Source organism: Dipodomys merriami, unplaced genomic scaffold, assembly GCF_024711535.1.
Source record: "Dipodomys merriami isolate MVZ:Mamm:240054 unplaced genomic scaffold, mDipMer1.0.p SCAF_41, whole genome shotgun sequence".
NCBI classification, from domain to species: Eukaryota; Metazoa; Chordata; class Mammalia; order Rodentia; family Heteromyidae; genus Dipodomys; species Dipodomys merriami.
In genome coordinates, this window is record NW_027205715.1 from 3,116,069 (window position 1) to 3,143,911 (window position 27,843).

The following is a 27,843-nucleotide window of genomic DNA, read 5'->3' on the forward strand; positions in this document are numbered from 1 at the left end:
ATCCTAGCTACTCAGGAGGCTGAGCTCTGAGGATTGAGGTTCAAAGCCAGCCTGGGCTCTTATCTCCAATAAACCAATAGAAAACTGGAAGTGATGCTATGGCTCAAGTAGTAGAGCCCTCGCCTTGAGTTGAAGAGCTCAGGGACAGCGCCCAGGCCCAGAGTTCAAGTCCCATGACCGACAAAAAAATAAAAATTAAAAAAAAAAAGATCTGCAGGGTGCTAGGCATGGTAGCACATACCTGTAGTCATAGCTGGAAGATCAAGAGTTCCAGGCCAGCCCAGACAAGGACAGCTAAACTTTTATTTCAAGATCAAAATCAAAACCAAGGGGCTGGGGGTGTGGCTTGAGTGGTAGAGTGTTCACCTAGCACACAGCATCTACTTGCCAGATTCTTTCTGATGCCCCCCATCCCACCCATTTCTTGGAATCTAGAGCGAGGTCTGACTCACAAGGAGCCTGGGGAGGAAGGGGGAGGACTCTTAAAGGGCCTTTCACAGGAAAAGCTTAACTTATCCCACATGGAAGTCAAGAAGTTGCAATATCACCATCCAGCCAGGGTGACAACAGTAATTAGAAGCCACACTGGACTTAGAATGCTCCCTTGAGGGGTGTGGGAAGATCCAAGGCCCTTCCTTAGCAGCATGAACACAGCAGCATGAGAACGGGGCAGCCTCAGGCAGCTCCTTCTTTAGAAACAGAAACTTTCACCAAGAACTCATCTCCATTCCAAAATGGAAGCTACGTTGGTCTCCCAGCTTCCTTCTCCACCCTCAGAGGGTGGGTCCCTAGATCTGAGCACTCTCTGGGAGTGCACAAGGCAAAAGGAGATATGGACAAGAATTTGCCAGAACAGGATCAACTAGTTGGGGCCTCTCCCAAGTCCTGCTCTAGAAGCTCTGAGCAAGCCCAGAAATACTGTTCTAGGCCAGCCCAAGTGACTAGGAAGTCCTGACCTAGCTGGGACGTTGGCCTGTTCCAATCTGTTCCCCAGAGAAGGCTGTACCCAGAACCCACTGCCACCTTCTTGGAGCAGGCAAAGCTTCCCCAGGCCAGGGGCCCCCCGAGAAAGTGCTCCGGCCACCTAGGCTGCTAGGCTTGTCCAAGATGGATTCTAAGGGCCTCAGTGAGACTAGGCCTCAGGCAAACAGAAAGCTTGGGGGCCATTTGGCTTCCCCAGTGACTGTGGCACACATCTCAAGGTGTGTAAGACGAACAGAAACATTAAGACAAGCAACTGTGGCTTTTGAGGAAGGCCTGGTATAGTTCAGTTATGGGCAGTGGTTCACCATTGTCTGCTGTCACCCAAAGAACACTTTTGTCCATTAGCTAGTTTTCCTATGCTGGCACTGAGGTCTTTCTGAAACAGACAACGAGAGTTGCATACCTTAGACCAGAAGATGGAGACTGTTGGGCCCCAGGCCAGGCTGGGTACAGAGAGCAGTTTCTGTGAACAGTCTGGGGAAGTAGCTCTCCTAGAATCCTTCGTGGTAGGCCTTCGTGGTGGTGGAGTGAGCAGTGGGTTCAAGACTCTGCTCTCGATTGCTCTGTGACCTCCCTCCCCATCATCCCCCCCACCTGACCTCTCTGGACCTTATTTCTTCATCTGCTTGAAGTGATAGTAACCTTGATCCTGTAGTCTGCATGATCCTATTTATCCACCTATTTATCCAAAGTCCCACTAGAGACTTCATGAAGGGCCAATCACACAGAGGTGTTCAATGAATAGTGAATAAACCCTGAGACTAGAACCCAGTCCTTCTCCCCACCCCAGACATAGAGCCAACAGTCCCTATTCCATGCCATGATCCACCCATAATAGCTTGGAGTGGGGTGGGAATTTGCCATCTGATAGATGAGGAAATTGAGGCCAGGAAAGAACAGGGCAATTGTCAGAGTTATACAAGGAGCCAGCTGTCTTGGGAAGGGATTATGAGACCTGCAGAAGAGGACAAAAATATAAAGGTAACTGGGTACTGGTGACTCATGCCTATAATCCTAGCTACTCAGGAGGCTGACATCTGAGGATTGAGGTTTGAATCCAGCCCAGGCTGAAAAGTTCACAAGATTCTTATCTCTACTGAAACACCAAAAAGCTGGAAGTGGAGCTGTGGCACAAGTGGTAGAGTGCTAGCCTTGAACATAAAAGCTCAAGGACAGCACCTAGGTCGTGAGTTCAAGCCTCAGGACTGACTGACATAACAAAAAAGGAGGGGGGGCTGGCTTTGGGGACAGCAGGCACAGTAGCATTGAGCCCTAGCTTCAGGTCCTCAAATTCTGTGACCAGATTATGGAGAGGTCTTGTTGTCCTCATTCCCATCTTACAGATGGCATGACTGATTGAGCCTTAGAGATGTTTGGCCAACGTGCCATAGCACCCAGTTAAGGTGATGGCTAATTTGGGGTTGCTGTGACCAAAACACCTGACAGTACCAACTTAAAGGGAGGAGGGACTTACTTTGGCCCATGGTTTCCGGGGTACAGCCATGGTTGGCCCCACATACTTGTCTGAACCTCATGGTGTGTGGTGGAGAACTGTCTTCACCTTACAGCAGACAAGGAGCAGAGGAAGCAGACTAATACTGGAACTTACAGGGCAGGACAGGGTCCCCAGGCAGCGCACCAGGGATCTGCTTCCTCCCCACAGGCCTGCCCCTGGCTCCTCACAACTTCCCAGGCCTGTGCCATCCATTGATTAGGTTGAAGCGTAGCCCGGGGCAGTTTAATTCTCTAGAAAGGCCCTCCCAGACACTTGCAGAGGTGTATGGAGATCCTGGGGAGCTCTCAATCCAACCCAGTGTCTGACCTCTACCCTGCAACCCCTCTTCTTCTTCCCCCAATCTTTGGCCTGGAAAGCAAGGGAGCAGAAGTCTGGCTGTGGACACTGCTTTCCTTTGAGAATTAGGGGGCTTTCTAGTCGGCAGAGCCACCCCCAGGATGGGGCGGTCTCCACAGGCGTGTCCAGGGACAAGAGCTAAAAATGGCTGAAGATGCTGGAGGAAAGTTCTGAATGAGTAATTGAACGAACAGGAAGTCTTTCCCTACTGCCCCTGACCCCACTCTCCTTCTTCCTGTCCCTCCCCTCCCATCTCCTCCCCTCCACCCCCATGTCCTGTTTCCCTGTCCTTCTGTCTCCCTGTCTTTCTTTCCATGCCTCCCTCTTCTCTGCTGTGAAGTCCTTCCCTTCCTCCTCCCTGCAATTCCCCCTCTCCTTCCTGAAATTCCCCTCCCTCGTCCCTGCAATTCCCCCCTCTTCCCTGTAATTCCCCTCCCTCCTCCCTTTAACTCCCCTCCCTCCTCCCTGTAATTCCCCCCTCCTTCCTCCCTGCCATTGGGTCCTGCTTGCCTCTATGTTAGGATAACTTCAAAGACTGGAAGAGAGATCTCTGTACAGAGTACTTATCTTAGCAGGGAGCTGGTGGCTCATGCCAATAATCCTAGCTGCTACTGAGGCTGAGATCTCAGGATCAGGATTTGAAGCCAGCCAGGGCAGGAAAGTCCTAAGACTCTTATCTCCAATTAACCAGCAAAAAGCCAGCACTGTGGAGTGTAGCTCAAGTGGTAGAACACTAGTCTTGAGCAAAAAATAAAATCTAAGGGAGGTGGCAAGTCCCTGAGTTCAAGCCTCAGTAGTGGCACAAAAATAAAAACCGCACACATCGAACTCACCCTGGGTCAGCTAGCTAGGGCTCAGTGAATGGGACCTGTCATTCTCTGCCTTGTTTCCATCCTGGGGTGTCCCCCCCCACACACACCCAGGGCCAGGAGTCAGGCCTCCCCCTGAACTACCCCCCCAAGTCCTGCAACAGCATCCCGGGTTGCCCCACCCCCGCCCCTCAGCTCACCTGCTGAGCCCCGCGCGCGCCCGGGATGCCAGGATCGCGCGTCCTGGGTCCGGGCCGAGCGCACAGCGGCTGTGCCAGGCCTGCGGGGCTGCTGCCTTGAACACACGTGATTTCTCGGCAGCGGCGCTGGTCCCCGGTTCCCTGGCTCCCGCCCTCATCGGCCGCTTTCAGTTTCGGGAGCGCGATGAAGCCGGGAGTCCTGCTGGTGAGTGCCCGGTGCGGGTCTGGGTTCAAACTCCACGCAGAGAGGGAGGGGGGGATGGCGGAGGGGATGGGCGGAGGACCCGCACAGGAGGCACCTGCGGTCAGGGCAGAGCCCTGGGATGATGGACAGATCCCGATGGACGAGCCAGGGTCGCCCAGGTCGGGGTGGGGGGCGGGGGGGGGAGGCAACCTGTGGAGCCACCTTGTCTTGGCTTTTTTCTTTCTTCTTTCTAACTTTCATAAAGAATTGCAGAAGTTGCACTATCCCTGATGCACCATTCGGATTTTTTTTTAAGCCTCAACCCCCTTTTTTTATTATGAAAAAATGTCAAACCTATAGTAGAAGATAGACTTCAGGGTAGCCCTAGGCATGTGCTGGTGATCGCCATGGCCAGCTTCCACACTCCCGCCCCAAGCCACCCACCTCCCGCTCTAGCATTCTTGTTTTTAAAAATTCATTGGTTTTTTTTTTTAATGCCCAGTACTGGTGGCTCACACCTGTAATCCTAGCGACTCGGAGCTGAGATCCGAGGATCGCAGTCCAAAGTCGCCCAACCAGGGAAGTTCCACGAGACTCTTATTTCCAATAAACTACCACCCTCCTCCCCTCCAAAGCCAGAAGTGGAGCTGAGGCTCAATTGGTAGAGTTCTAGCCTTGAGTCAAAAGCTCAGGGACAATGACCAGCCCTTCAAGTCCCAGGACTGGCACACACAAAAAGGCAGATATCACACATCTCAACTAATAGTTCTGGATCTAGTGGGGGTAGTCGGGCTTAGGAGAGACCCCAACTTCCACTCTGCTTGCATAGTTTTGTTGTTGTTGGTTATGGGACTTGAACTCTGGGCCTGAGTACTGTCCCTCAGCTCTTCAGCTCAAGGTTGGCACTCTACCACTTGAGCCACCGGTGCCAGGCTTGCATACTTTTTATACATTTGTGATCTTATGTTGACTTTTTTTTTTTTTGTCGGTCATGGGGCCTGAACTCTGGGGGGGACACTGTCCCTCAGCTCTTCAGCTCAAGGCTAGCGCTCTACCACTTGAGCCATAGCACCACTTCTGGCTTTTTCTGCTTAGGTGGTGCTGAGGAATAGAACCTAGGGCCTCATGCATGCAAGGCAAGCATTATACCACTGAGCCACCTTCTTAGCCCCTTCTGTTTCCTTTTTAAAATGTTTAAGGTTTCTCTCTGTGTGTGTGTGTGTGTGTGTGTGTGTGTGTGTGTGTGTGTGTGTGTGTGTGTGTGTGCACATGTGCAGATGCATGTATGCTGGGATTGGGGCTTGAATTCAGGGTTTGAATTCATGTGTGCTTGGGGTTTTTTTGTTTTTTGGTTGTTTTGTTTTGCTCAAGGCTGGTACTCTACTACTTAAACCATATCCCCCAGTCTGACATTTTGCTGGTTAATTGGAGATAAAGTCCCATAGACTTTTCTACCTCAACTGTTTTCAAACCTTGATCCTCCAGTTCTCCGCCTCCTAAGTAGCTAGGATTACAGGTGTGGAACCACTGGCACCTGGCAAGGTTACATAAAAGGCGGATTGAAAAGTAGTAGTTCCCAGAGTCTAGAAGCCGGTGGCAGCAGAAGGTGGGACACACACTAGTCAGGACCTAGCTGGCTTTCCAATCACTTTGCGGCTTAGGGACTGGGTTAGCATATGGCTCAAGTGGTAAAGCACTTGCTTAGCATGTGCAAGGCCCAGTGTTGAAGCCCCAGCACGGCAAAAATAATAATAAAGCACTGGGCATGCTCTCCCATGGGAGAATGGATGGGGAGGAACGGTTGACAATGTGACCTGTACATGGCTGTCTGGCAGCTGTCCTGGGAGGGGGACAGATCAGGCCCCTCAGCATCTTATACTTGCTGGGTACCAATGAGCAAGCCACTTCATCTCTTGGGACCTTGATTGCTCACCTGTAAAACGGGCACAATAGAGTCTTCAAAGACTGTTCCATAGATGGTATGAATGAGGTAGGCCTAGTACTTGGTCAAGTTTAAAGTACCCCTAGAAGGGTAAGGACTCTTGGGTCCTCAGTGGGGCAGACAAACAGGGTTCATGAATTTCACAGTCTGCTTAGCCATGTGCCCAGGCAGCCTCTGCATACCCAGGCAACGTGGCCTTTTTTGGCAGATAGAACTGGTGTGTGTGCTCTGGTGGCCTAGAGACAATCAGCAAGGTCTAGCAGAAAGAAAGGCAGCCATAGGCCAGGGACAAAGGTTAATGCAATGTACCCACAAGCGGAGAAACCTGGGGAAAGTGGGAAGAGGTAGGGAAGGAGCATTTGCTGACACCCTCAGCCCTTAGAGGGAGCCTGGCCCTGTCCCACTCTGTCCCATTCCAGCTTTCTGTTCTGCAGGAGAACAGATTTTTGTCATTGCAATTCACCTGCTTTGTGCTACTTTGTTACAACCTGCAGTACTCCATTGCCATTGGATAGATTGGATGAAGGAGTAAGAAATGAAAGTGAGCGCATGCGCTGTAAAAACTTTGCGGGTGGGGCAACACGACTTATGTGGGGCCTGTGGAGGTGTTCACAGATGCAAACTTCTGTTCTTTGCGGGACCTGTGCTTATTTTGTGTTGTTTTGGTTTTTGAGTGCTGGTTGGTGGCTTAAAAGTCTCCACATTTTGACTTGACTCTATGTAGAAAACAACCAGCAAAACTGAAAGAAACCTGGACTGTTGGCACGGGCAGGGGAGCCATTGGCTATACCTAAAACCAGGCAGAGTGGAGAAGCAGCAGCCATAAAAGTGAAACTACAACATGGCTGGCCAAACACGTGTGGGCTTTCCTGGGTTCTGGGTTGCTGGTAGCGTCAGCACGGCCTTCACTTTCCTTGTTAGAGAAGAGCAGTGTTCTCCTCCTCTAGGTGGACCTGAGGGTGAGGATGGGGAGCCACCCCCTGCTGGACACCTGTGACCCCAGACTCCTCTCCTCACCCTAACCCAGCTAAGCAAACAGGGCATGAAGCCAGTTTCGTGGGAGAGTGATTCCACTCATTCTTCCTACCTGCTTCAAGCCTGGCCATGGTGGGACTCTTCTCCATCCCACAGCCACTTAGGAATCTTCTAGAAAGTCTTCTCCAGGAAGATTTTTAGTAGCTCTCTGGCTGGCCTGTCCCTCACTGGCCAGTAGTAAAGGAGAACTCGAGGAAGATGAGGAGACAGTTTCTTCAGAAGCCCTTTTGGTTCAGCTTTCTTTCTCCATGTGTCTATTCTTACTTTTCATGACTCATAGTGACAGAAATGGAAATTTCATTTGTTGAGCGAAATAATATGGAATCCATAGGTTAAAAGGAAATGTAACCTTGTATTTCATTGGAAAATTAAGCCAGGTGTGGTGGTCCATGCCTGTAATCGCAGTACTCGGGAGGCAGAAACAGGAGGATCCAGAGTGGAGGCCAGCTTCGATTGCATAGTTTCAAAATAAGTAAATAAATAATATAAAAAATAAACATTTAAGCCAGGTACTGGTGGCTCACACCTGTAATCCTAGCAACTTGGGAGGCTGAGATCTGAGGATCTCAGTTCAAAGCCAGCCTGGGCAAAGAAGTCTGAGACTTTTATCTCCAATTAATCTCAGAAAAAGCTAGAAGTGACACTGTATCTCAAGTGGTGGATCGCTAGCCTTGAGCAAAAGGAGCCCAGGAACAGTGCCCAGACCCAGAGTTCAAGCCCCACAACCAGTAAAATAAATCAATATAAATAAATAAATTTAAATGTTCCTTCATAGAGTAAGAAGATAAAAATAAAAGTTAAAAGATGTGTAATGAAAAGCAAGTGCTCTCTCCCACTTACAAGACAGCCAGCATCCTCATGTCCCTGAGTCTTCTTCCAAAGAGACTAATTGGCCTTTGACTGCACACGGTAAGCATATACATGTGCATATGCACCAACACATCTGCACACATCTCCCTCTTAGTGTAAACTGTATGTAGTGTTTACTTTTTTCTTCTGTGTCAGTATTACAACTTGAACTCAGAGCCTGGATGTAGTCCTTTAGCTTCTGTACTCCAGGCTGGCACTCTACCACTTGAACCACAACTCTACTTCTAGTATTTTGCTGGTTAATTAGAGTTAGGAGTCTCATGGACTTTGCTGTCCAGTCTGGCTCAACTCTCAGGCTTCCAAGTAGTTAGGATGGCAGACTTGAGCCGCCAGCACCCAGCTTTACTTTTTTTCTTAATGTAATTTATAAATCTTTCTATATCAAAACAAGATAATCTGCCTTTTGTTATTGATGATGGGGGTGGAGCTTGGGGCCCCACATGTGCTAGGCATGTGATCTACCCCTGAGCTGCATCTGTAGCTCCTTTCTTTCTTTTGAACAGTTTCCTAGTATTTTACCTTGTGGCTTTTCTATCATTGACTTGACTATTGTTGGCACTTGGGTTACTTCCTGTCTCTTGTTCTTCTGAACAAAAGGATCTAATGAATATCTTCCACGAAATATCAGTTTTCATAGGTGAGAGTAACTCTTTAGAAAAAGCATCCTAGAGCTGGGCATAGTGGCGCATGCCTATAATCCTAGCTCTCTAGAGGCTGAGGCAGGAGGATTCCAAATTCAAGGTCAACCTGGGTTACACAGTGAGATAGTGCCATCAAAAAGCAGGAGGAAGGGGCTGGGAAGGTGGCTCAATGGTAGAGCACTTGCCTTGCATGCATGAGGCCCTGGGTTCGATTCCTCAGCACCACATAAGCAAAAAGAAAAAAGCCAGAAGTGGTGCTGTGGCTCAAGTGGTAGAGCGCTAGCCTTGAGCTGAAGAGCTGAGGGACAGCACCCAGGTCCAGAGTTCAGGACCCACGACCGGACCCCAAAAAAAAAAAAGCAGGAGGAAGAGGAAGGGGAGGAGCAGGAGGAGGAGGAAAGGGAGGAGAAGGAGAAGAGAAAAAAAGGAAAGGAAAGGAGGAGGGAGGGAAGGAAAAAGGGAGGAAGGGAGAGAGAGAACTTGTATAGATATGACCAATTACTGCCGTTAAGTTTTATCTGAATCCCATCCGCTATGTTGGGGTGCCTTTGTTCCCACATACTCCCATACATACATAATCAAACTTCTTTCATATTTCTAGGAGATAAATAACTTTTTAAAGTCTCTTACTATGGTGTTGGATTTCTCTTAAATATTTATGAACCACCTGTGGTTCATTTCCCACAAACTGTGTATATCCCTTTCTGTTCATGCCCCACTTTTCTATTGGGTTGTCGATCTTTTTCCTGTTGAGCAGTCAAAACTCTTTACATATTAAGGAAATTAGCTCTGGGTCTATAACAAGTATACTGTCATTTGGAATGATGACATAGTTGTTCACAGAATGGCTAAGCTATGTTTATTCTTGTTAGATAATGAGATAGAATTTTATTTGCTCCTTTTACATGCAGAATGTTTCTTGCTGTATGTGAAAAAAAAGACATTTTAACTTCTCCAATTGCTTTTTCTTTCTTCAGAATTCCTCTTAGAGAAGGAAGGATTGAGGTAAAATACCTTGAGAGGATTTGGGGCGGGGTCCTGTGTGCAGGCTTTGCATGGGTTTGTGATTGGTGGAGAGTTTCTGCATTTGTTCAAAAGAGAAAAGAGGAAGGGGAGGAGGTGGAAATGTTACTGACCCAGAACTGGTGATGCTGAGGAGGGAAGGCTGCTCAGAGGAGCAGGACTGTCTGGCCCTTGGGTACCAAGGTCATGAAGCTGGTGTGGGAGTAGAGATCAAGAACGTTTCTTTGCTGGGCACCACTGGCTCACACCTATAATCCTGGCTACTCAGGAGGCTGAGATCTGAGGATCCCAGTTCAAAGCTAGTTGGGGCAGGAAAGTCTGTAAAACTCTTGTCTCCAATTAATCACAGAAAATGCTGGAAGTGATGTTGTGGCTCCGTTGGTAGAGTGCTAACCTTGAGCAAAAGGAGCTCAGCACCCAGGCCCAGAGTTCAAGCCCTAGGACTGGCTGAAGAAAGAAAGAAAGAAAGAAAGAAAGAAAGAAAGAAAGAAAGAAAGAAAGAAAGAAAGAAAGAAAGAAAGAAAGAAAGAAAGAAAGACAGGAAGGAAGGAAGGAAGGAAGGAAGAAGGAAAGGAAGAAAGGAAGGAAGGAAAGAAAGAAAGAAAGAAAGAAAGAAAGAAAGAAAGAAAGAAAGAAAGAAAGAAAGAGGAAAGAAAGGAAGGAAGGAAGAAAGAAAGAAAGAAAGAAAGAAAGAAAAAAAGAAAGAAAGAAAGAAAGAAAGAAAGAAAGAAAGAAAGAAAGGAAGGAAGGAAGGAAGGAAGGAAGGAAGAAAGAAAGTTTCTTAGTAAGGCAGAGCAAAGCGCTAGCAAGATAGCACACACCCAGACAGGATGCAGGCACAGCTGATAATGAGTGCAGTGATATCTTTCACATCACTGGTATCTGTGGGGAGGTTGATTCTAATTCACCCTAGGTTGGGTGCTTGCTTTGTTCTGGTACTTTCCCTCATTCATGCTGTCACACCACCTAATCAATTAGGCCCAGAGCTGCACTTGCTAGCTGGGTACTCTACTACTGAGCCATGCTTCCAGCACCTCCACCCAGTGTGGGTTTAATTTGCCCTCAGTCTCTTTTGGGGGGTTTCTTCCATTTAGACAAATTATACTTTAAAAAATAAAGCTAACATTGATATTTGTACCACAGTAAATAAGAATGCTAACAACAACAAGAAATAATAATAAAGCCAGGGGCTGGGAAGGTGGCTTAGTGGTAGAGTACTTGCCTTGCATGCATGAGGCCCTGGGTTCGATTCCTCAGCACCACATAAGCAGAAAAAAAAAATCTAAAAGGGAGAAGGCTTCCAGGAAAGCCTTAAAGAATTGTCATTCTAGTTGTCATTACATACAAGGTAAAAAATAAAATAAGTATAAAAATCTGGCACCAGCAGCTCATGCTTGTAATCCTAGCTACAAAGGAGGCTGAGATCTGGTGGATGGATTGCAGTTTGAGACCGGCTCTAGGCAGTGAAGTTCAGGAGACTCCATCCCCAAAATAACCAGCAAAAGGCAAAGGTGGAGGCATGATTCAATTGGGAGAGCACCAGCCAAGCAAGCAAGTCAAGAGTGAGAGCTTGAGGTCCTGAGTTCAAATCGCAATATAGCCAAAAAAAGAAAAAAAAAGAGTGAAAGACCTAGGAAATTGCACATTGTGCCCGGATGGGGAGATAGGGAGGAAACGACATGTTTCCCCATCTTTCTTCAATGCTTGGAACTTACCAAATGCACCAGACTGCATTTGCAAGTCGAGAAATGACAAAGATAAGATGAAACAACAATGTCATTTTTGAAAAGGCCATTTGTCAAAGACACCGTTGCTCTTAGCTTGGAAGCAGCCCCTGGATTCAACATAGGTTTTATTTATTGGTATTATTTTGGCAGTGCTGGCTGGATTGTGAAAAACAGTGTGTCTCAGTCACCCAGGCTGGATTTGAGGATTTACCTGTACCCCCACATAATCCTCACCTTTCCCCATCCCCCCAGTGCACAGCATGGCTCTGCCCCTACCCCCTTAGTGTGGTCTTTTTCCTCCTCCTCCTCCTCCTCCTCCTCCTCCTCCTCCTCCTCCTCCTCCTCCTCCTCCTCCTCCTCCTCCTCCTCCTCCTCCTCCTCCTCTTCCTCCTTCTCCTCCTCCTCCTCTTCTCCCTCCTTCTTCTTCATCTTCTTCTTCATCTTCTTCTTCTTCTTTTGCCTATCATGGGTCTTGAACTCAGGGTCTGGGCACTGTCACTGAGCTTTTTTTGTTCAAGCTTAGTGTTCTACCACTTGAGCCACAGCACCATTTCTAGCTTTTTCTGTTTATATGGTACTGAAAAATCGAACCCAGGGCTTTATGTATTCTAGGCAAATACTCTACCACTGAGCCGTATTCCCAGCCCCTTAGCATGGTCTTTTGATTGTTCAAATTCAGCTGTAGAAGTTTCCTCAGCCGACTTATATATCCATGCCCCTTCCAGCTATTGGGACACAGTAGGATATAGCCTTAGCTTGTGAGCCACTGAGAACATATTTCTTATTGTTCTGGAGGCTGAGGTTGTAAGTTGGGGTTGTATGTTGGAGTTCTTGTGAGGCCCCCTTCTGGGGGTACAGATGACTGATTCTGTAATATTTCCTTTCATGAGGACTAGAAAGAGCTCTGGGGGCCTTTCATGAGGCGTCAGTTCCGTTCACAAGGGTGGATGATCACCTTAGGACTAACCACCTCTTGTAGATCTCCCCCAAACAATCACATTGGGATTTCAACACAGGGATATGGGCGCAACACAGACGTTCAGTTCTCAGTGGTCAGAGTTTCCACGTGGCTTTGGGCAGAGATGTTTGGTTCTGGGATCAAAGGGTGGACATAACGCAAGGACTTGGAAGTCCATGGACAATGTGTCCTGCCATGGACCTCGGCATCCGGGCCTTTTCTCTTTCACATCTGGCACCGTCTTTGTTTCCTTCTTCGCCTTCCAAATCCACATAAGTTCCTCCCGGTCATGCCAGCCCCCTGCAGTAGGCCAAGGGGATTTCCCAGCCTTCAGTTTTATTTTCGATTTTGGTATGGCATTACCCAGCATGCCTGCAGGAGGGACGCCACCCGAGCCACCACGCCCTGCAGGGACCCACCGCACCAAGGGACGGCTGAGCGGTAGAAGCAAGTGGCTGCACTACAGACACCCCCTTGGTCTGCCTTGGTCCCCAGGATTGGAGAGGGGGGACTCTTGGGCAGTCTGGCTCAGCAGGCCCTGGTGTGCTGGAGAAGCAGGGTGCCAAATGCTGAGAAGGAGGGGACGGCTGGTGTGACCCGTGGCCTCACCGTCACCTGGGCAGCTTGCAGAAGAACCAGTGCTCGAGACTCACCCAGAACTTGGGCTGAGGCTTGAGGTGTGACCCGGTGGAATTTCTAAAACACGCTCTCCCCATCTCTACGAAGGTAATTCAAAGGAGAAGACATGCTTGGGAACCTCTGGTTTGAACAATCTAGAAAGAAGTTTCTGGAGTTTGGGGAGATTGTGGGGCTGAAAACTTGTCCTTAAGGACTTGCTGGGTAGTAGCCATTCCCTGTGCATGCTGGGACAAGAGGTCAAGGTGGAGCAGGGTGGCAGCCAGGTGGCAGCCAGAATGAGGCTGGCATCCTGTCTCAGAGGAAATCTGATGGATGGGAAGACTGAGCCTCAGGAAGATGGCAGTGGGGAAGTAGGCTGATGGTAGGGACCCAGGTCCTGGGTTTCACTTGATAAGAAGCCAGGTGAGTGGGGTTCATAGCAAGGAATTGCAGCATCCTCCCACTGGTGACCCGAGCACTTCCTTTCTCCTGCGGACATCTCAGTTTCCTCATCCGTAACATACTGTGGCCATGTGGTTCATCTCATGGTGATGGCAGGGGAGATAATGGATTTGAGGTTGGTTGGGTTTTATGTGTTATGAGATGGTATATTGCTATCTAGCTCATTCTGGCTTCCAACTCAGGATCCTCCTGTTTAAGCCTGCAAGGAACTGGGATTAAACATGAATCACCATGTACAGCTTGAGCTCATGGTTTGATCTCAAAGTTCCCCACATCATCATTGTCCCAGTGCCAACAGATCTAAGAGTTGATGGAAGAGATCCCATGCTTAGATGGGGACATCGGGCTTTGTTCCTTCCTACCCATACTCACGGGCCTGAATCCAAGCCTGGGACCCAAGAGGGAAAAATGGCCATGGAAACAGAGGCCTGTGAGCTACTCCCATCCCCTCTCCCTCCCTCCTGTCTTTGCTCAGGGCAGTACAATGGAGACAGAGGAAACCCCGGCACTAATCTCTAGCAGGAGAATTAGCCTCTGAGCCAGATACCCCAGCCAGGATGCTATATGCCTTGCATCCTGGCTGGCTAGCTACTTTTATGACCTCAAAGCAGACAGCTTTGGCCCTGGCCCTTTCCATTGCAGAATCTGCACTCATCTCCTAACCATCACCCAGCCGTGTCTGCACTCATATCTGCCTCCTGGCCCCAAGCTGTGGCGCAGAGCTAGTGACAGAGTGTGGGTATGACAGCCCAGCCCCCTCTGGAGGACCAGTCTGTGGAACTGTCCCCACTTCAGATCCCAGGGTGGGTGGAGGGGGAGGTCAAGCAGAAGCCAAGCTTCTCCTGAAACCATTCTTCTTTGCTTAGTTTTTTTTTTCCCACTACACTGTCCTGTTTCCCTGACCCCTTCATAAAGAAGTTTGATAAGGGCTGGACATGGTGGCTCATGCCTGTAATCCTAGCTACTCAGGAAGATGAGATCTGAGGAGTGCAATTTAAAGCTAGCTCAGGCAGAGAATTTTTCAAGATCCCATCTCAACCAATAGTTAGGGGCTGTGGTACATGCCTGATATCCCAACTACAGCAGGAAGCATACATAGGAGTATCGTAGTCCATCCCAATCTCGGCCAAAAGTAGGACCCGATCTTAAAAATAACTAGAGCAAAATGGGCTGGAGGTTATCTCGCTTAAGCCAATAGAGCAACTGCCTTGCACATATGGAGCTCTGGTTTCAAACCTCAGTACAAAAAAACCCACAAAACCCACAACAAAAAAACTTCCATAAGAAAACCTTATCTTTGGTTCTGCTTTGGGGCTAGAACATCCCACCTTACAGAAGAGAACACTGAGGAAGCTATCACCAGTCATTACAGACATCTGGTAGTTGCTCTTACCCAACATCCAGCCTGGCACCAGCTGTGGAGGGCCACAGGCTACTGGGGAAGCTGATTGGCCAAGGGGAGATGATCAGGGGGCAAGACCTGCCACAGAAGAGGAAGGAGGGAGGGCTAAGGAGTGAAGGGCGGGGGTGGGGGTGGGATCGTTCTCCCTGAGAAGGTGGCCAGAGCTGAGCTGGAAGGGGGAGAGGTTTGAGAGAAAGGGACAGGGAGGCCGGGCTGGCCCATGCTGGCCTTCTGACTTTATTCTGCTGGTGGTAGTTGGGGCTTAGCACTTCAGGCAGAAATAAAAACAATCCGGAGCTGAGCTTGAGAGACAGGGGTGAGGCCAAGGTGTGTGAGCACATGGGCAGGCACAGGCCCAGGTGCACTGGAGGTAGAAGGGCTATCTAGGTGGAGGGAACAGCATATTCAAAGGCCCGGGGGCTGCAGAGAGAAACCGAATTTGATTTCTGCACTCCTTCCTCCAGTAGCATCCCCCAGGTAGCAGGGAAGGTCCCCCAGAGCACAATGACAATGGGAGGGGCTGTGGGTAAGAAAGGAGAAGCTAAGGGGGGGTGAGCTTCCTTACAGACCCCTCAGCCCAGGGCCCCACTTGCCCCCCCCATGTGCCCCCTACCCCTGTCCCTCCTGCTGTCTGGACTGAGAATGGCAAATCCACAGACCCTGTTGCCCCATGCCCGTGAGACCCTGTACATCCCTCCCTTTCTTGGAGTCTGATTTCTAACTAGCCTCCCAGGGGACATGTTTGGGATTCCTGGAGGTAACTCCAGCCGATGGACCCTGCACTAAATGCAAATTGTCTCTTTGTTCTTTGCTAGTTGGCTCTGCTGTCTAACTTTCTACTAAAAAACGTAATAAAACTTTATGTATCTGGGGGAAAGAAAACATGCAAGTCATATGAAAATCCATATGCAAATGAACCGTGCCGGATGCTGGTGTGCGCTCAGTGGCTGAGTATGGGACAGTTCTTCACTCTTCCATGAATACCCTCAGGCAGACAAGCGTGAGAGTAGATTTTTAAAATTACAATAGCTGAGATCCACTTTAAAATCTATTTTGATTAGACAGCACCTAGATGCGGTGTAAAATCCCCCCCGCAAGTGGTCAAGGAGAAATGGGTTGGGGGAGGAGGCACCTGTTCAGATTTAGAAACTCACATGAGGCTGCCAGACAGAGTTGTGAGAATTTAAGCAGCTAATGCTGAAGGCGGTTGCTTGCATCAAGCAAATGTTCATCAGGTCTTTTCAACTTTTGTCACTCGCTGTCCCAATAAAAATAGGCCTGTCCTGGAAAACACACACACACACACACACACACACACACACACACACACACACACACACACGTTAAAGTGGTTTCCTCCATAGGTTTCAATTACTTTTCAATCCAAATATCAGCCATAGTGCAACCATTAAACCTCATCTACCTCCTTCCTACTTCTGCTTTAGTGCGCCGTGCTGTGCAGGGGACTTCCATCGTCTGTGCCTACTCCTTGTTCTCTGTTTCTCTTCTCTATACATTGAGGAAATGGTTATTCTAGTTTTTAGTATCAATGTTCATCTGGTTTTTAAACATCAAAATGTATATATTAAAAATGTCATGTGCCTGGATACTCAGGAGGTAGAGATTGGGAGGATGGTGGATGGAGGCCAGCCTAGATAAAAAGTTTGTGAGCAATCATCTCAACCTATAGGCCAGGCATGGAGGATTGTGCTCCAGGTTAGTCCAGGGCAAAAACGTGAAAAATCTAGATGTCTTAATAAAATGCCTTGTTAAAATTTGAATTTATTTACTGGTATGTTTTGGAGTTCTTTCCATTCTGGGACATACTAAGCTGTCTTGGAGAGGGTTGCTCCAGATGAGTTCATCATTATTTATTTCCCATGAAATCTGCCCTTCCCCCCTCCCAAATGGTGCTTTGGCAGCAAGAGGACAATGGATATTCTTGCCTTTGCCTCTGGGGAATCTGACCACCTAGAATAGGCAAGTGACTTATACTCAGTTTTCTCTCCTGTGAAATGGACACATTGTAAGTTTTCACCATGAAGCTCTGTTGCAAAGAATAAGTGTCATGTCACAGGCAGACACTTTCTACAGTGCTCATGCATAGTGGGCCCCTGTGGCACCTGCCACTTAGAGACCATTAGTTATGTGCCACTCACGTTCCAAGAGTCTATAGGATTCTTATAAGTCCTATGGATTTATAAGAAAATCTATACGTCTCTCAATAAATGTAATTCACTTATATCATTTCTTTTCTCTTTTTGTCACATTTACAAGGATATCTCATAGTTACAGTCTTACAAATACAAATGCTAAGTATAAATTGGATGCACATACTGCCAAATTACCTCTGTCACAGTACAGATTCCCCCAGAAGCAAACCCCAAGACTTGACACAGCTAGATTGTTTGTTGGGCGATATAAAAAGCGAACACTGGTAGGAGATGAGGAATGGAGATGGGAAAGGTTCCAGCAACCCGGAAGAACAGGCTGACAAGCAGGACCTGCCAGCACCTGCCAGAAGCACCTGTTACCCTACCAGAGAGAGAGGCAGGCGGGCGGCTGCACATCAGCTCTTGGTTGGTGAGATACTGATTGGTTGAAAAACAGCTTGTTGTCACCCATGGGGCGGATGCCTTTCCCTGCTGTCTGCTTTCATTTCTTTTTTCATATCGGTACTTTCCTATGACATAAACTTTGTTTCTTTTTATTGTTGAATAAGATCCCATTGTGTAGATGTAGAATATATTGTTTGTCCATTCATAAATGGTTGGACCTTTGGGTTGATTTCACTATTTGTCTATTATGGGTATTACTGGCCTGGACATTTGAGATACTTTTATATCTCTTGGATATGGACGTAGTAATGGAATTGGTGGGTTTATAGTGGCATTAAGGTTAATTGCTAAACTGTTTTTCAAAGTGAATGCATCACTTTACATTCTGACAAGCCAGGAAAGAGAGCCTTAGTTTCTCCAAATTCTCCTCTGAATCTCTCCATCATTTCAATATAGCCATCCTACATAGCTGCCAAAAGCTATGTCGTTATATGCAAAATAACTTAATTTAAAAACTATTGTGGGGGAGGGGCTGGGAACATGGCTTAGGGGTAGAGGGCTCACCTAGCATCCAGGAGGCTCCGGGTTCGATTCCTCAGCACCACGTACACAGAAAAAGCCAGAAGTGGCACTGTGGCTCAAGTGGTAGAGCACCTTGAGTAGAAGAAGCCCAGACCCAGAGTACAAGTCCCAGAACCGGCAAAAACAAAACAAAAAAACAGAAAACTCTGTGTGTGTGTGTGTGTGTGTGTGTGTGTGTGTGTGTGTGTGTGTGTGTGCTGCTGAGTCACACCCAAGCCACACCCTTATAACAGGTCTTGGCACAATAGAAGTAGCTTGTCCTCAGTCCACATACTAATTTAGAGACTTTTTCCCCCTCTTGCTTTTTGTGGTCACCGGTGGTTTGTCTTAGTCATTGTGGATTGTTGTTACAGAATAGCATAGATAAGTGACAGAAAGTTATTGCTCACAGTTCCAGAGCTAGGAAGCCCCAGCACATGGTCTTTGAGGGCTCAGTTCCTGTTTGCACACAGCTTCCTTTCTCTGTGCCCTTTACTAGAGGACACAGCAAGCTCCTCCACCTCTTGTGATGGGGTTCTAATCCCCCCTTGAGGGCACACCCTCAGGACCTCATCAGCTTCGCCCAGTGCACCTAGAAAGAGCACAGACTATCACAGCCGGGTTTTACCTGCGCCTGCTCACGCTCTTGCTTTACTTCTGTTAGGATTCCACATATTGTTTTCAAAACATTGTGAGTACCCACGACTCTTCAACAAAACCTCCCCTTTCCTTTCTTTTGTTTCTTTCTTCTTTCTTTCATTCTCTCCCTCCCTCCTCTCTCTCTCTCTTTCTTTCTTTCTTTCTTTCTTTCTTTCTTTCTTTCTTTCTTTCTTTCTTTCTTTCTTTCTTTCTTTCTTTCTTTCTTTCTTTCTTTCTTTCTTTCTTTCTGTCTTGGGGATTGAACTCAGGACCTGGACACTGCCTCTGAGCTGTTTTACTCAAGGCTAGCTGTCTACCACTTGAGCCTCAGCACCATTTCTGGTTTTCTGGTGGTTAATTGGAGATAAGAGTCTCAGGAAACTGGGTGCCAGCGGCTCACACCTGTAATCATAGCTACTTAGGAGGCTGGGTTCTGAGGATCGAGGTTCAAAGCCAGCCTGGGCAGGAAAGTCCCTGAGACCCTTATCTCCAATAAAAACCACTAGAAAACCAGAAGTGGCACGTTGGCTTAAGCGGTAGAGTGCTCGCCTTGAGCTGAAGAGCGCAGGGATAGTGCCCAAGCCCAGAGTTCAAGCCCCATGACAGACAAAAACAAAAAAAGATTTTCCTGCCCTGGCTAGCTTTGAACCATGACCCTCAGCTCTCAGCCTCCTGAGTAGCTAGGATTACAGGCATGAGCCACTGGTGCTTAGCTTTTTTCTTATTTCTATTATAGTACTTACCAGCATCACATTAGAATGTGCCCATTAATGTGCATTTCTCTAAAGTTCTGGAACTTTCTAGTTGAATTCTTCCAGATTCATAGGTGTAGGAGCAGAGCCTGCATTGATCTTTGGCCTTGATTTTTTTGGGGGTGGGGGGAGGGTCCGGTTGTGGGGCCTGAACTCTGGGCCTGGGCGCTGTCCCTCAGCTCTTTATCTCAAGACTAGTACTCTACCACTTGAGCCACAGCGCCTCTTCCGGCTTTTTTCTTTTTCTGCTTATGTGGTGCTGAGGAATCGAACCCAGGGCCTCATGCATGCAAGGCAAGCGCTCTACCACTGAGCCACCTTCCAGCCCCTGGCCTTGATTTGCTTATGATGTATTGGTTTAGTTTTCAGCAGCACTGGTGCAGTAGTGAGTACTAGGTACTGGGTTCAAGAGTAACTCAGGGCCTCATGCCTTCTAGGCAGATGGTCTACCACTTGAACCAAGCTCTTAGACTTCTTGCTTCTATGTACTTTCTTCTCTTTTTTAAATAAAATATATTACTTTATGTTTGCATTTTGTTTTTTGTTCTCTTTCTTGAACTTCACAGGAACTTGGTTTTCCTGTGCTGCTTATGAGGCATAGATTTCCAGGAATGTATTACATAGTCATTGGCACTGGTGTGTCTTTTTAGTGTGCTCTTGGTGGTTTCCCTTTAAGGACATTTGCCAAGCCAGCACTGGTGGCTCATGCCTATTATCCTAGCTGCTCAGGAGGCTGATCGCTGAGGATCACAGTTCAAAGCCATCTGGGACAGAAAAGTCCAAACTGAGACATTTATCTCCAATTAACCATTTGCAAACCAGAAGCGGTGTTGTGGCTCAAAGTGGCAGAACACTAGCCTTGAGTGGAAAAGGTCAGAGACAGGGCCCAAGCCCTGAGTTCAAGTCCCACATCTGACCCAAAAAATTGCTTTTTGTTATTCAAAGTGTACTTTGTTGCCTAGTAAGAAGGAAGATCACCAATCCTAGCTTTCTAGGCTTACTGTGAGGAAAGATTCACCTAAGGCCAGGCTCATCCCATTTGCATGGGGATGAATGAGCTGTCTTGACTGGTCACAGGTGACACCTGAGCTCTGTTGGAGAAGCAAGAGCGGCATCGCGTGGCAGGAAGGGAAGGCAAGGAGGCTGGGCTGTGTTTGGGGAAGAATGCTATCTGCACCCGAAGGTGAAGGCACTTCTATGAGCATGGTTCTTCTTGGGGTTTGGATGAGTGTGGTGAACTCCCTGTGTCCTCTCTCCTTAGGGCCTGCACTATGGGAACTTCCTGTAAAGCTCAGGACAGGGGACAGGACCCAGACACCCATGACTCCCTGGAGCATCTATCATGAACCAAGAGACCAGGTTGGTTCCCCCCCACACACACACTTCCCTTCCCCTCCTTTCCTCTTCCCATTCATCCACTCCTTCTCTTCCTCCTGCTGCTGCTAAGATTTCTCCTCATCAGCTGTATGTCATGGCTACTAGTCCTGGCTATGGCCCTTCTGTGCTAGGAATGGATGGAAAATAACAGCCAGGCAGAGAAGCTCTTTTGTGCTGGCAGACCTGGGTCTTGGAGTGCCAAAGATATGGGCTCTGAGGCTTATAGCTCTAAATCCTGAAAGCCAGAGGCCTGTGGCTCTAGGTGTTAGAAACTAGAGACTTACAGCCTTAGGCAATCAGGCTGGAAAGCTTATAGCTCTGAGCAGAGCCATCCACAGCTGTAAGCCTGGGTGTAACACTCAGCTCTCTGCTAGTGTCACCCTCTGCTAGTGTAGCCCTCCACTCTTAGCAGTGGCCAGTGGCAGCAGTTGATGGCGCCAGCACTGTCACTGCTGTGAGCTGAACTGGGTGTAGGAACTTCATCTGCAGCAGCAGCTAGTCTCACAGCTCCTGGACCTTGGGTGCCAGGCCCTTGGAAAATTAACTAGCATCTTAAAGCTCTGAGGCCTTGAGAATCAAGGCCCTTGATGCACAAGGTTTGGCAATTCCCTGGAACTTGTATAGTGACCATGGCTCTCAGCCTGATGGCTTCAGCTTTTACAGCCATGTCATTCTGACTTCTCCATATGTTCACAGTTCATCACCCAAGGGGCCTCCATCCCCTGTCTTTTCCCTGTTCATTGTCGGGAGCTCTAGCCACCTTCCTGCGGCTACTTCTGCTACGGGTACTGCCACCAAGGCAGCCACTGCTACTGCCTCCACTGTCATTTGGCCTTTGCCACCATCTCCTCTCCACGTCTCCTGCCAGCCAATCCCTCCATAATAAACAGCACAAGCGGGCAAGGAAAGACCACTTGGGAGATGCTTTCTCCCTCCCTCCCTTCCCTCCTTCCCTCCTTCCCTCCTTCCTTCCTTCTTTCCTTCCTTCCTTCCCTCCTTCCTTCCTTCCTTCCCTCCTTCTTTCCTTCCTTCCTTCCTTCCTTCCTTCCTTCCTTCCTTCCTTCCTTCCTCCCTTCCCTCCCTCCCTCCCTCCCTCCCTCCCTCCTTCCCTCCTTCCCTCCTTCCTTCCTTCCTTCCTTCCTCCCTTCCTTCCTTCCTTCCTTCCTTCCTTCTGTCCTCCTTCCTTTCTTTCTTCCACCTTTCTTCCTCCTTCCATTGTTTCCTTGACTGTGAGCCAAGGATCTATCTACTGAACTCTGCCCTCAAGGCTATTTCCCGGGGAAGTCAATGTCTAATAATGATGAATAATGTGCTGCTTTTTTTTCTCCCAGGAGACTGTTATTCTTTTTTTTTTTTTTTTTTTTGGTTGGTCATGGGGCTTGAACTCTAGGCTTAGGCACTGTCCCTGCGCACTTCAGCTCAAGGTGAGTGCTCTACTGCCTGAACCACAGTGCCACTTCTGGTTTTCAAGTGGTTTATTGGAGGGAGATAAGAGTCTCACGGACTTTCCTGCCCCGGTTGGCTTTGAACCGAGATCCTCAGATCTCAGCCTCCTGAGTAGCTAGGATTACAGGCGTGAGCCACCGGCGCCCAGCTTGGGACTGTTACTCTTAACCAGTTTCCTAGGATGGGACGGCAGTGATGGAATCAAGTACTGTGTTAGACAGGTTACAAAGGGGATTTGAGGATGAGCCACCATGCCTTTCCAGGCACGCTTACCTCCCTCTCACTGTGTTGCCTGGGCTGGTTTCTTCATGGACAATGTGAATTTTGGACACCATAGCTCATCTAAAAAGCTACACCCTAGCTATGATCACATCCTTGTGCCCGGCTCACCTGTTCGGTGGCACTGCTGAGTCCTGTCTGAGGGATGGGAGCCTATTCCATAGATTCTCATGCTTCTGTCTGAATGAGGACCTATGCTGGTAGTCCAGTTGAGGAAGGGTGACCAGCATGGGGCGCATGCCCAATTGGCTTTTTCTAGGGGCCCAGGGAACAGCTGGGGTCTAAATCCACGGAACATGTGGTGAGATTTGGTAAGGCTTGGTCCTGGTGGGCCTCTTACTCTAGGCAGAGGTAGAGATGGGAATCTCTGAAGTTTTGAGGATTAGTTAAAATGCAGAACACCCTAAGAACCATGCTTGCCTGACCCAGTGTGTTCTTCCTATGTGTTCACTTCTATCATTAGGGAAAGAGTACTGTAAAATGCACCTGGAAATATATGCCACATTCTGCCCTTAGGAAGCCCACTATCAGTTAACAAATCCCCCAGTTGTTGGGTGATTAGATCGCTTATGAATAATCTCACAGTGAACATCTCTGCGGTTGAATTTTTAATGTCTTCGCAGAGAGGTTTCTTAAGATTCGAGGACTAGAAATAGAGTTGTAGATCAAAGAGACTGACATTAGGTAGGCTTTTGCTGTGTGAATGCCCTTTATTCTCTATTTAAACTCCTACCAGCTGGCTGTTGGCAAGTTCCAGATTAGAAGAGAATTAGAGAGAAAAGGGATGGCTTATGTTCGCAAAGATTAGAGTTCACAGCAAGCAGCAGAAATCCCCAAGCCACAGTGGTTTGAACAGAATAGAAGTGTATTTGTCTACCAGGTAATAAAGATCCAGTCAGAGTCTAGGATAGGCAGGCAGCTTGACCTATACCTTCCTCAGGACTGGCTTCTGCCTTGTAATCCATGTGGCTACCCAAGGTCTAGCCATCACATTGACATTCCAGCCAACAGGAAGAAGCAACAAAGGGCAGATAGCACTTCCACTAACATCCCAGTGGTCAAAACTTAATGACCTAGTGATAGGGAGCTGTAAGAAAGGTCTATTCATGTTTTTGATTGTTAGTGAAAATATTAGGAAAGTTTATTACGCTAGAAATAAGGAAGAGAAAGAGAGATTCTGTGATGGAGGAATGACACAGGGAGCCAGCACTCAGATCACCTTCAGCCACCTTCTGATATCGACCAGGTTACAAATCATTGCCCTGGGTAAAACAGGGGGAAATCGGTATGAGAAGGTACACATAGCCAAAATAGTCCAAGTCACCAGCTGGTTTGGGTAGCCCTATAGTCCATTGTCCCAGGGGTCAAGGATGGCCTTGTTACAAGGAGTCATTGATGCCTGGCAGGCAGGTGATCTGGTCCTCCTGGATTCCAAGATGGAAAAGAAGTCTGTTCTCAATGATTAGGGGGTGTTCAGAAGTTCTGGTACTAAGGAAGAAAAGACAAATCCCAGGAAGTAACTAGGTGTCTCTGACATAAAGGTGGACTGAGAGCAACTTCAATGGTCTGTGAAAACCAGCACAAATCCTCATCTTCAGGGAATGAGCCAGACCATTCTAGATAGCTGGGTACAGGCACAGAGGTGAGGGAAGGGATGCAGAAGACCCAGGCTAAATGCATCTTCCCCCAGCTCAGCCATCCACCTTGTCCCTGCAGGACCAGCCCCTCATGGATCCCCTCAGCCACCAGCCAGACAGCAGGAGCCTGTGGAGCTGGCTTGTGAGTCTGCTCAGCAAACATCAAGAATGGCTGAGCGCTAAGATGCAGGTCTTCCTCCCTACTGTGGAGCTGAACTCCAGTGATGAGGCCCTAGATGTGGAGCAAAGGGTCACCCAGCAACTCGGCAAGCTGCACGCCCAAGGGCCGGCCACCTGGCAATCGCTGGTGCACTCCATGTGCATGGAGCTGGAGGTACCTCTGGAGCTGGAGGTGCTTCTGCTGAGCACTTCGGGCTGTGATAAAGACGGTAAGAGTGGCTGGGTGATGGGGTCGGGGAGGGTCCAGAACAGCCAGCCTAAGCCCCATGTCCAGGGGAGCCACGGGACACCCCGACCTGTCCAAGTCTCTCCGTGCAGGTGAAGCAAAGCCAGGAACAATGCGGAATCGTTCTGGGCACATCTCAGAGCCAGTTCCTCAGCACTACAGGACTGGATGTCCAAGCACTCAAGGAGCCCAGAGGCCAGGAGGGGAAAGACCAAATGAGTTCTTCCAGCCAGAAACCCCAAGTAGCCCACAAAGCCCAAGGCCTCTTTTGTTCATGTGTTTGGACAGTACTGAGTTTGAACTCTGAGCCCTGGGCTTGCTAGGCAGGTGCTACAGCCATGCCCTCCCCTTCGAGGCTTTTACTTTAGATACTTCTTTGGATAGGGTCCCTTGCTTTTTGGCTGAGGTCACCCTTAGACTGAAACCTTAGCTATACCTCTCAGGTAACTGGGAACCACAAGCATGTCCAACTTACTAGTTAAGATGGGGATTTGCTAATGTTTTGCCTGAGCTAGCCTTGACCCTCAATCTTCTTGATCTCTGCCTCATGAGTAGCTAGGATTACAGGCATGAACCACTGTACTAGTTTCCAAGAGGCTTCTTTTCTCCCTCCCTCCCTCCCTCCCTCCCTCCCTCCCTCCTTTCTTTCTTTCTTTCTTTCTTTCTTTCTTTCTTTCTTTCTTTCTTTCTTTCTTTCTCTCTTTTCCTTTTAATTTTCTTTGGAAGTTTGAACTCAGAGCTTCTCACTTGTTAGGCAGGTCTATACCACCTGAGCCATGACTCCAGATCCTTTCTAGCTTGGGTTATTTTCAAGGTGGGGGTCCTGCTTCATGCCTGAGTGGCCTCAGCTGCAATCCTCCTACTTGTACTTCTTCATGTTGCTGGAGATGACAGGTAAACACCACGGTACTCAGCCATGGGTCAAGACCAAGTCTCTCAAACTCCTTTTTGCCTGGGCTGGCTTTGAATCTCTACCAACCAAGTAGCTAGGGTTACAGGCCTGAGTCAGCCATCATGCCCAGCCTGAGTCCAAGGAGCTTCCTTAAGCAGTATGACCAGAAGCAATAATAAAGGAAGGCATTCTGCAGGCAGGTTCCACTCTGTTCAGGTCAATGGACATTGAGCACTGTTTGCACAGCATTTAGGGGAAGGGAAAGACACTGAGAACCCATGGGATCCTCGCGCATAAAGCAGGACTCAGACAAGTGCTCTACTAAGGTTGGTGTGGGGGAAATGCAGGAGGAGGGGCAGGCCCACACTTGCATACATGTGCAGATATACATAGCACATGCATGTGTGTAAACACACATCAGTGGACAGATAGGCGGAAAGACATACCCATGCACAGAGGCATCTTCTGTGTTTGGGGCTCACCACTAGCTTCCCTCCTCAGGTAACTGAGCTAACTTCATTGCCTCCCTGCCTGGTACCCATGCAGCGGCCTGAGCCCTGAGCAGACCCCTGGCCAAGCTGTGCAGCATCCTGCCACATTCACGGCATATTCTCTCCTGCTTTCTTTTGCAGAGTTCCCTGGGCAGCTGGGAGCTGATGAGGAGAGTCAACTTGAACCTCTACTCCACCATGGTGAGGCCTGGGGTTGGGGGCTGATAAATGATGAATGGCGCCATCCCCAACTTAACCTGCAGACACCCCTACACAAGCCCCCCTCCCCACCTCCACCCTGCACTTCTCCCAGAGCTACAGCTTTCAAGGCCTGCACTGCCAGTTCCCAGGGGTCTACTCTGGTGTCCCCTAAAGAGTCTGCAGGTGTCAGCCCTTGGACACGTTGTCTGGCGTCACTGTCACTAGGGAAGCCTCCTGCCTTGTCCCTGCCTCTATGCTCAGGGCTTGCCTTCTCCCCCCACCCCACCATGTCTGAGTCAGGCTCTCCAGAAAGCTATAATCAGTCCTTAGGACCCCTCAACCTGACACCCACAACTACCACTGCACCCAAACAGCCTCTGACCAATTCACAGACAGAACCTGGAGGGTCAGCCACCAAATAGTGACTGCCTCACTGATTCTTAGGCAAAAGTCTTAGAAACTAACTTTTTTCCCTCCTTCCTTCCTTCCTTCTTTCCTTTCTTCTTTCATTCCTTCCTTCCTTTTTTTGGGGGGGGGGTCCGGTCGTGGGGCCTGAACTCTGGGCCTAGATGCTGTCCCTCAGCTCTTCAGCTCAAGGCTAGTGCTCTACCACTTGAGCCACAGTGCCACTTCTGGCTTTTTTTCTTTTTTTGCTTATGTGGTGCTGGGGAATCGAACCCAGGGCCTCATGCATGCAAGGCAAGTGCTCTACCACTGAACCACCTTCCCAGCCCCTCCCTCCCTCCCTCCCTCCCTCCCTCCCTCCCTCCCTCCCTCCCTTCCTCCCTCCCTCCTTCCCTCCCTCCCTCCCTTCCTCCCTTCCTTCCTTCCTTCCTTCCTTCCTTCCTTCCTTCCTTCCTTCCTTCCTTCCTTCCTTCCCAAATGGAGAGCCAGCCATGGAGTGCTTAGGGATGAACATTTCTGGTGCTGCTCTCTGCATCCTGAGCAGGAGACCCCAAGACGAGAGCCTCCAGCCCTGCAAGCCCCCTTGCCCATCACCAGCCTCCCTCTCATCCCCAAGTATGATGTACTTGTCCGTCAGTGGCTGTTTGCGGAATGGAGCCACCCAAAGGTGCCATCTAGGCTCCCAGTTGCTCCTTGAGTCCTTCCTTCCTTTTTTTCTTCACTTTCTCCAGGCCTCAAGCACCCTCCTCAGAGCTGTGAGTCCTCACCATGCCCCCAGTACTGCAGGAAACAGCAGCGAGGTGGGTGCCACGGTGGGAAGAGACCCCCAACAGAAAGACTGGGCTGCCTGATGCCTGGACACAGATCCCAGACCCTGCTCTAGGCTGGAAGATTTGTGGTCCAATTCTTGTCTTCCAGACTCCCAAGAGAGAAGAATTCAAGGTCCTGGTGGGCAGAGGAGGGGGGCTGGGGCACCTGGAGAGGGTCTGGAGGGTCACAGCCTGGCTGGCCAGGCTCTTCCAGAGCTACTACATAGACATGACAAGCACAGCCTCAGGCCTGGACCTCCACTGTCTGGTTGGAGTAAGCAGAGATAAGTGATGACAAAGACGCCTAGGAAAAGTCCTGAGGCAGAGGTCCTAGGGCCCTCAAGGAGACACGAGGTCTCTCGAGGTGAACCTCACTCATTCTCTATCACTGGTCCAGTAAGGTCCTCATTCTCCTACCACCTACCCACACACACACTGTGGGTATAGTCGTGGTGAAGAAGTCACATCTATTGGAAAATGGGTAATATGTATGTGTGCCAGTACTAGGGCTTGAACTCAGAGCCTGGGTGTTGTCCCTTGGCTTTTTCACTCAAGGATCAGCTCTTCTACTTGAGCCACAGCCATACTTTTGGCTTTTTGCTGGTTAATTGAAGATAAGAGTCTCCTAGACTTTCCTGCCTGGGCTGGCTTGGAACCATGATCCTCGGATTTCAGCCTCCTGT

The 27,843-nt window shown here is 48.8% G+C and overlaps 1 protein-coding gene across 7 annotated transcripts in view; it reads left to right on the forward strand.

The window, feature by feature from the left end:
* Nucleotides 1-4,014: 4,014 nt before the first annotated feature.
* Nlrc5 (NLR family CARD domain containing 5) overlaps nucleotides 4,015-27,843 on the forward strand; it is a 71,605-nt gene continuing 47,776 nt past the window's right edge. For 5 of the 7 annotated variants that reach the window (XM_069992347.1, XM_069992351.1, XM_069992350.1 and 2 more), the window contains exons 1-5: nucleotides 12,606-12,951; nucleotides 20,479-20,576; nucleotides 24,036-24,345; nucleotides 25,887-25,946; nucleotides 27,083-27,151. In XM_069992347.1, the coding sequence (XP_069848448.1) occupies nucleotides 20,538-20,576; nucleotides 24,036-24,345; nucleotides 25,887-25,946; nucleotides 27,083-27,151 (478 nt within the window). In that variant the 5' untranslated portion in view covers nucleotides 12,606-12,951; nucleotides 20,479-20,537. Of the gene's footprint in view, nucleotides 4,051-7,781; nucleotides 7,916-12,605; nucleotides 12,952-20,478; nucleotides 20,577-24,035; nucleotides 24,346-25,886; nucleotides 25,947-27,082; nucleotides 27,152-27,843 lie in introns of those variants that run through there. The other 2 variants (XM_069992348.1, XM_069992349.1) reach the window with 2 other exon arrangements.